We start from the raw sequence: 9147 nt of genomic DNA, 5'->3' as shown, positions 1-9147 counted from the left end.
CGATAAATTCCTGCGTCTGCACGCGTCGACGGTTAGAGGCAGAATGAGCGGTTTGTTGTTAGTCGGGAAATTAAAAACCGTTTTCGCTGGTTTTTCCCCGGCACGGATCGACAAAGTATTCATCAAGTATCTCCATCAGCTTCATCGCCATTGGAGGATTGGATTATTTCGCGCCCAGGAGTGGCCTCCACAAAGCGAAGCGCCGTCCTCAGACAAGAGCCTTTTACGTTGCGAGTGCTTGCAATCCTCTGCTCCAGTGCCAAGAAGTAATTGCATTCATTACAATATCCTCCACAAGTGACGGTGAAGTAATATTTTGCGCACAGACAAAAGTACTTCAGCCCCCAAGGGTTACGGCCAATTAATTCCCAAACGAAGACCCACGCAGCCTTCTTCGAACTCGCCATTTTATGGTGGAACCCAATTTTTACACAAATTTTGATTAACGACGCTAATGGTTCCCAAAATAGATCTAAAACCCAGTTCTCCCGAATTGAACTAATTATGGCCGTGTAACTGAACGGTAACTACCCCGGCAGAGCGGAGCCAGTTCCGGGCTCTTCGGTGCGAAAACGGAAATAATGGAAATCCCTTTTCGCGTGGGCCTTCGGGGAAAGTTCGTAAATTACAACAAACAATCGACGGAATTGGCTTAAAGCGAAAGTTTTGACTGCATTAGCGGCCGACTAGCGGCGTGCCGGTTTTTGAGGTCGGGTTGGTTGCACCGGAAGTGGTACCCATCGGCAAACCGTGGACCACCAATACTTACAGCCGCTCCAGCGATGGCATACTGGTGAAGGTTTGTGGTTGCAGCGCGCTCAGATTGTTGAAGTGTAGGTACCTTTTGTTACGCCAACCAGGGCCCCGAGGCAAACACGCACCGTACATGGAACGAAACAGCAAATCAGTGGATTCATCAATTATTCGGTTTCGGTTCAGGATGGTTTTTTTATTCGATGGCTTCCAGCTAGGGAAGAGTTTTCCGGGAAAGCGCTCAACGAGCTGAGCGAAGATTTTTTAGCGGCGCCTGAAAAAATCCAGGGCCAGGCGCCTGTCTTGGCTCGGGTTTCGGCTTGCATACTTACATGCTGTGCAGACGGTTCAGTGCCGTGAATGCATCCGGTGCGATGGTTGCGATGCGGTTGCGGTTCAGGTAGAGGTACTTGAGCGCCGGCAGCTCCCGAAACGCACCGGAGTGCACCCGTGTCAGCTGGTTCTCGTTCAGGAAAATCGTGTGCAGATGCTGCAGTCCTTCGAAGGCACCGGTTGGCACTTCGCGGATGTGGTTATAGCGCAGGTCGCTGAAAGTTGACGAGCAGAGGAACGAATCGATTAGCATTCGCCTCGTTACAGGGCAGTTAATTGGCAGGTGCCAGGACGTTTGAAGGAATTTAATATTCGAAGCACCCGATATTAATTGAATTGTTAAAAAAAGGGGAGCAAATTATTGCACAATGAGCTACACACAAAAGCTGTCGATTTTTTTCCCCAACCGGTTTCACCACAATTTATGGCACCCATTTGGTCCGCTGCTTAACAGTGCCTCAAACCACAACATGGGTTCTACGGGGGCAACATGCAGCTGTTGTGGTTTTTATTTTTGCGCCTTGCAGCATTGCGCTTTCGTTTTTCTACAGGAAAAATTATATTGTTGCAATAGTCGATACAAAAACCTGTTAAAAAAACATAAAGCAATTGCTTTCTTTTATTGCAGCAAACCACACGCAACGCGTGGATCATTTACTACTTTACTATGCTTGCTGTTTGTATTTTATAGTGTTGATATTCGACGTCCACTTTATTGTCATGCCGAAAGAAACAGTGAATTAATTTAAATCGCTCCCAACCGATCGGTCGATAACCGTCACCAGCTATCAGTCAGCGGCGACGACAATACAAATTGTATAATTTGTTTGACGACGGCAAGTACGCCAAGTGTGCCATATCTAAAAGTGAAAAGTTAGTACAAATCGCAGGAGTGCCCTTTTGACGGGGTCCGACGCGAACGAAGCCATTCCGCGGTGGCCGCGTCCGAACAACGCGTCGCATCCTTGCAGTCTGCCCCGGTGGGCGGCACGAACGCTGCACGGTAAGTAAAAGCAAATCTAACTTTGCTAACGAAATATTCATATTTCCATTTTCACATTCCAGATCTACCACGCCACCGGGCTGGCTGGGCGACAAGCCAAGGACTCAACAGTACGGTGTAAGGAGGGCCCAAGAAGAATGCAGCCAAAAGTCACAGCACAGACAGCAATCGGGAAAGGGGCCCAAGCCAGGAGGGCAGAAAGTGAAACGTGAACTAGGGGAAAAAAGACGCACACAGTCCTCCGATCGGTACCGTCGACCGAAATGGATCGTTCCTGGTGAGGAGTAAAAGTTTTGCCACCACCCCAAAAGGCCATCGTCTTGGCCAAACTTTTCCCACCAACCGGTACCCGTCGCTGGCAGCGTTATTTAAAGTGTTTTTTCACTGCCGCATCGGCCGGCTTGGTCGACACAGATAGACAGAGAGAGAGAGAGAGAGAGAGCGTCCGTAACCGCTAGCATTCTACAGGTCTATAAATGATTCGGTCGGCACCGCGTTTTTCCATCTTATCGCATGCCGTTCGCTTGTCGCCAGCATTTTTTTTCTGGGCTTCGCCTGGAAAAAGATGTATTGTGGGCGATATTTTTCGTCGGCGTCTCTAAATCCCGAGATTTTCTGCTCCATGCGACCCTTGATGGAGGCGCCTGGTTCCCGGTGTCCTGGAAAATGATACAAAGCATGGCATATCCGCGCCAACGATGGTCCATTGGCACCTGTTCGGTGCGGTTCGGCCCCGTCATCGGCCCATGAACCCCCCGCTGGCTGGCCCGGAGCCAGGAGCAACTTTCTCGAGGCGCCCAAAACTTGCCCAAGTCGGGCGGTTTGTCCCTCGCATCACATTCCATCATACGAATGAGTTGGGGCGTTTCAGGTTGGGTAAGTTTGTTTGCGCACAAATAGCAAGATCTGCCACTGGCAGACCAGCTTGGTGCGAGGGTATCCTGGCCCTCGCACGCGCATGGCTCCACAGCATGATAAGTTATGATTTTTGGCGAAATAATAGACACAAGTGCTGCCAACGCGGGCGGCCACCAGGCGCGTGTACCGAACGGGACCAAACTTTTGCCCAAACACACCCGTCCCGGGGGCTCTTTGGTTGCGAGCGGATGAAAAGATTGGCTCAACTTTGCATCCGAGAAACCCCCCGCCGAAAGTTTATCCTTTTCGCGACGACGACAGCAAAAAAAGCCCTGCTCCGGAGTTGGGTTGCAATCGCTGGGGCGCTGGCGAGAGTTTTGCAATCAAACAACGATTGTTGAAGCCGAATCGCCGGAAAATTGTTGCCACCGCTCCGACTCCGATGTGATTATGAATTATCCCGTGTCTTGCATGCTGCCCGGAGGCTGCGCTGCATAAACATGTGGCGTCTAGACAAGTTTATGGTCGAATCACTATATTTATCATGCACAGATAGGAGGACCTCCCTGGTTAAAAGTGCTCTCAATATCGATCCATCTTTTGCCCGGGCCCAGCGGCTGGGGAAGAACTTTCATTACACCCGGAGCATGATAGCCGCACGATCCGAGCAGCAGATGCCGTTTTTGGACCATGCGACGGCGACAACGGCAAGGCAGCATACGTCGTCGTACGACCAGTGTCGGGTGGATGGTCGGGACGGAAGCGTGGGGACGGGAGGTCCCCCGATGCGAAAGAGTTAGAACTTAATTTACGCCTGCATAAATAATTAACTTATCGTTCTTGGTGCTGCAGTTCCCAATTGCCTCGAATGCGGCACAGAATGAGAGAGAGTGAGAGAGACAGAGAGAGAAGCACACCCTCGGCGAAGAACTTGGAAAATGGGCAAATTTGTGTGCCAAGGAACGAGGATGGCGGATACGGTGAAAGTGTATTTTAGGGATGTGCATTTGTTAATGCCCGGCCATCCCCCCAGGGTGCGACTGCTGTGCGATGGCGATGTGTTGTTGGAAATTTATGAGCAATTACCCGCCCAATGACACTCCGGGACCACGGGGCCAGCCCCCCATGGGGGAGGGACATGCTGTGCATGAAGAAGTGCCCGGACGGATGGATGGATTATAAAATCATGTGAAACCATGGAATTGAGCGATCACGCGTCACGGGAGATTATGTCTTGGTGCAACTCGTCACGGGTTCGGATGAATGATTCATTGCCATTGCCACCATTAATGTTGTATTCGCCAGGATTCCTGCACAGCCATTCGCTTGGCAGAATATTTTTTGATTTTGTTATCAAACCTTTTTGCAAACAATACTCAGATTTAGCACAAAGCCTTGGAGGTTAGAAGTTTCTGCTCAGTGCATGAAATCGAACGTACTAAAATCGACATATCAGTATTCTGAGATCAAAACCGTCGCCCAAAATAGTTTACATTGATTCTTTTGATATTCCAATATAGTCAGCCAGATCTCGGACTGTTAATCGAAAATTTTGGAGCACCAATTCTTTGATTTTATTCATGTGTAGCTCATCAGTTGATGTTGATGGTCGTCTTGGCCGTCACTCGTCATTAACGCTTTCCCGAACCTTTTTGAACATTTTGAACCACTAATAAGCTCTTGTTTTCGATAGAGCTTGCTCACCGAAGGCCTTTAGCAACATTTTCAGCCATTTTTGACACCATACATTTTATTCCAGATAAACTGCACTTCAGATTTTGACAAAATTTAATGGAATTGCGTTGTTGAACAGTTTCACTAATAAGTTGAAAATCAAAATTCCTCGTTACTTTTCGGCCACAGTGGACTGCTGGCGCTTTATGCTTACTGACATCGTACTGAAAATCTAGTGAAAGGTTAGACTTTAATAGAATCATTAAAAAACAAAAAAGAGCACAGAAAAACTGTTCAAATGACTCCAACAGTCAGATGTCTCAACTAATGACCAGCTGAAGTCCTATCAGACTGTATTGCACACGAGGAACAGTACAGAAAATTGATCCTGAAACCAAATATTTTCAGGTGAGAAATTTATTAATTTACTTTTAATAGGTCCGTAAATCATCCATTTGCGATGCACCGATCGATCGGCTTCTAAGTAAAAGACATTAGTTCGAGCCTTGACTTGAGTGAAAAACTTTCGTTCAGTGCTCTGTCTGTTCTAATTAATAAATGAATAAATTAGTTAATTAGTTGATTGATTAATTAATTACAATGTGTTATATAAAAATGCTTTACAAAATTTTACTGCTTCATGTAAATAAATTATGGTTTTATGAAAAATCAATCGGTTTTCAGCATTTTCATTCGGTTCACATTCGTTTATGAAAAAAATACTTAAAACTGGCTAACATTTGATCTCACTGCGTTATGTCCCCGTTTCTCCAGAATCACTTATCCTGGAGAAAGAAAATAAATTAACCTCTACCAAATTGTAGTAATGTACGAGTTCTTAGATGGATATCAACCAATTGCCGATTGCCGAAATAGGCAACTCGGTGTAATTTAGGAAAATGTCACAAATTATCAGTCAAAAATGATTACAAAATCTCAAAAGATGCTCCGAAGCGCAAAGTGCGTTTTGATGGAAAACCCTCGTCTACAGTACAGACTACGGGACATTAGCGGGCTTGGCTTGCACAAAAAAAAGGAAAAGCTACAATTTAAAGCAGCAGGATTTAAAATCAAACACCGAACCGAACTCCGGACTTCGGAGCTGAAACGCTGCGCTTCGGGGCGGGCTGATCAAATTTACCACTTGAAACAACATTTCGAGCCCACATCAAACAAACGCCGCTCCGCTCCGGACGCTGACGGATACTGAATTAAAACCAGCCCTTTGATGCTTCACAGTGCACGGGATCCGTGCGGCGTGAAATTCGAGCCGGTCGACAACAACCCCGTACTTGGCAACACTCGCTCGGTGCTCGGGAAACAATATTAAAGTGAAACCCTGGCGTCTGGCGGCGCGATTCGGGACTCCGGGACCCGAGCACTGCATTATTGCGGTTTTGCGCCCCCGCCCAAGCCGGTGGCAATGCAAAGCGGCGGGGCGTGCCATGCACCCCACCCCCGGGCCCCGGCCAATCAGTCCCGCGGTGGTGGCCACAAGAACGTTCCATGCTCGATTATTTACATTCCGGTCAACCGCACAGCGGAGCGCAAGCGGGCGCAAGCGGACCATAAAACCGGCACCAGGACGGGACAGGTCATTACAGACTCCGGCACCACCCGGCACGGGGTGGCATTTTTCGGTGTCCCTCCGGACTGCTCCGGAGCATGTTTGTCGGGCTGAGGGCGGGCGCCAGGCTCGGGTTCAACATCACCGCAACGTGTTTGGGTGTGTCCTGGACCTGCCTGCCTCGAGTGTCGGGCCCGGTAAAACTGTAAATGTAATTAAAATTATCCCTTAACTTATTGCTCCGGCACCGGACGCGAGAGAAGGGACCGGTTTCATGAAGGCCACAGTTGGCCGCCCGAACCGTACCGTCATTTGTCGCATTCTGGCTGTGTTTTCCGGACCTAAGGGGGTGACGTAATCCAGGCCAACCCGATGCAGTCCACTTCGAAGAAATGAAGTAGCAACCGAATGGAGTATTAATCTTCACGCTTAATGCCGTGCTGAGGTGGGAAGATTATCCAGCCCCCTTCCCAACTTGTTTGGTTTGGTTTGACGGGATTGGCAATTAAATTTGCAAAGTGCAGGAACGAGACAGGACAGAACAGTTTGTTTGTCAATCGTCTGAAAATATTCCGACACGGGTCCGACCTAGCTTGGCGCATCAACGGAGATTAATGTCCGATGAGCGAGAGCCACCGGGAGCAGCGACCGGAGTAAGCCGGCGAAACTGGAAAACAATGGCCCTTCGGCAACAGATTCAGCAACCCTAAATCGGTGCCACTTTCACGGACCCACATTAATCGGCTTAACATGACGGAGAACATTGCTGGAAGCGGCTAGCGTTTTTCTCTACTCTCGTGTATGTGTGCCGGTGCGCCGCATAAACATGTCCTCGCGTAATACGCGGCGGAACGACCAACAACAAATCAGCCGCCAGGACACCGCGAGATGGGTCTCGTGGGGCCGTCGCACGGCACATGAAATGAGTATTATTTTTCAACACGGTCCTATCACGCCGCGATCAACCCCGCCAAACCGTGATCTTCGTGATGGATCCATAGTCCGGGTGTTCGTTGTGGCCGCATTTCCCACCCTGTTCCCTTGCAGCATAAGCATCGCTCCGATCCCCGGGGGCGTTCTCCTGTTCGGTTCGTGTTCTAGGTGAGCGCGCCCCACACGAAGGAGCCATTCATTTGTTTGCGACCAAACAGGCAGGTGACAATTTTGTACCAGCCCGCGGGGGCCGGGAGCCAGATGGAGTAAATTTCCCAAATGGATAGCTTCCTTCCCATCACGGGAGCGGAAGATAAATGGATGTTTAAGATTGAGCACCTCGAACGCCGGGTGGGCTAGGTGGGCCCGAGGTGTGTTCGGGTGGTGTGGCCGTTGTAATCCGATAGGGTGCCGAGATTTTTTCTGAAGTCACTTCTGGCTTCCGCCTGGTGCCCCGGTTTACAGTTTAATGGAACCGACAAATATGAACGACGACGCACGAGTCCTGCGGGTTCCTCGAACGGGGGTTGGTGATCGTAAATTGAATCTTCTCCCAATCATGGATTTATTAGGGGCAAACGACGTTGGGAGATGGTAATGAAACGATTCGTGCCAACACCGTTCCCGTGTGGCCAATTTTGCCATTTTTTACGGAGCACCAGGCGTCTCCATTAAGATTTCATGTTTAAACCAACAACGAGTATCCTAACGAAAAACTCGCCATAGAACTCAAATTTCTCTAGCGTTTTATATACCTTTGTCAAAATCAATCCTAAAATGGGAAAAACGGAAGAATAGCTGAGAAAATATGCTTCCCGATTTCGCCCAGTTTTCACTGCGCAACACTTCGAAACATAAAAACGAAGCCTTGCACGCCAAGCTGAAGGCCTTGTGGGAAGTCTGTGACAGGCGGACGCATGATGGATGGCAGCACTGTGGCCAATGTGTTGCATGTGGTGCTGTGCGATTTTTATGAAGCCAACCAGCCATGAAGGCAGCAGGCCCACGGTTCATCAAATTTGTCCCCCAGGCATCGTCAGTCGCCAGGCCTGTGCGACCTTCACCTTTCCGGTGAATATTGCTGACGTTGGGCTGCTAAATATGCAAAACTGTGCCATAACGCTGCGCCACTAAATATTAAATTTATCAACGAATTCGTGACTGAGCCAGAAAGCGGTTATCCACCATCAATTATCGGTCGCCAGGCGAGCCGCTTCATCACTCCTGCGTAACATCAAACGCGCCTGGCTGTGCGCAACCCCTATCGAATGCTGCCAACCTTTGATTGCGCTCCAATCGATCGACCTGCAAACATAACCTAATTTGGAACGAATTTCCAAACCGACCGGCCATGAATCTTCCTAATCATCCACTTTTCACCATTTGCCGATCAAAAGGGGGCAATTTGTGCGAGTGTCTGTGTGCCTTAGCATATCCCCGAAAGACCAGTCAGCCATCCGGGCTGGGCCGGCGAAATTGATGAACAAAAATTAATCATTGACCCGCGAGGCGCAATGTTTGGGCCACTGCGGTTGATTGTCTTCGGGTGGCTAGCATAAAAAAGGAGTGTCCACCCCAAATCCAGTTCGTCATCCCTTTTGCCCCGTTATCCTGTGGCCACTAACTGCTTGAGGCGAACGGGTTGAAAGTGAAATCGTACGAATGGGGTAATAAAAAGAGTGTACAGCGTTTCTTATCATTCCTTTTATCACTGTTTACGGTGAGCGGGGCGGAGACGGCACGTGACAAGAACCGTCTGTCTCGTCACCCCGCGGGTTCGTAATCCATAAACGCGCTACATTATCGGGGCATCGGGGCGTCGTTAAATTTGCATAAGTTTGTGCCGACCGAGCGACCTACTCGAAGAAATGCTCCGGCTCGGGCCCATAAAAGGGTCAGCCCTTTACTGGCAAACGAGAGCGCAACATCTGGGCGGCTCGATTAGCCCTCCCGACACCGATACCGACCTCGAAACCCCGTGTGGACCATTTTCGACCGCTTTTTTGTTGCTCAACCGTATTACTCA

At 49.2% G+C, this 9147-nt stretch overlaps 1 protein-coding gene across 1 annotated transcript in view; it reads right to left on the bottom strand.

Annotated features, from left to right (window-relative positions):
• LOC131215632 (peroxidasin) overlaps positions 1-9147 on the bottom strand; it is a 28932-nt gene that overhangs the window by 19286 nt on the left and 499 nt on the right. Inside the window, exons 2-3 of the mRNA XM_058210022.1 lie at positions 1086-1301; positions 770-841 (exon numbers count right to left, since the gene is read on the bottom strand). Coding sequence (XP_058066005.1) covers positions 770-841; positions 1086-1301 — 288 coding nt within the window. The remainder of the gene's footprint in view (positions 1-769; positions 842-1085; positions 1302-9147) is intronic.

Source organism: Anopheles bellator, chromosome 1, assembly GCF_943735745.2.
Source record: "Anopheles bellator chromosome 1, idAnoBellAS_SP24_06.2, whole genome shotgun sequence".
In the NCBI taxonomy this organism is placed as follows: domain Eukaryota; kingdom Metazoa; phylum Arthropoda; class Insecta; order Diptera; family Culicidae; genus Anopheles; species Anopheles bellator.
The sequence above is the reverse complement of the archived record's forward strand: the minus strand, read 5'-3'. Positions and strand labels throughout refer to the sequence as shown.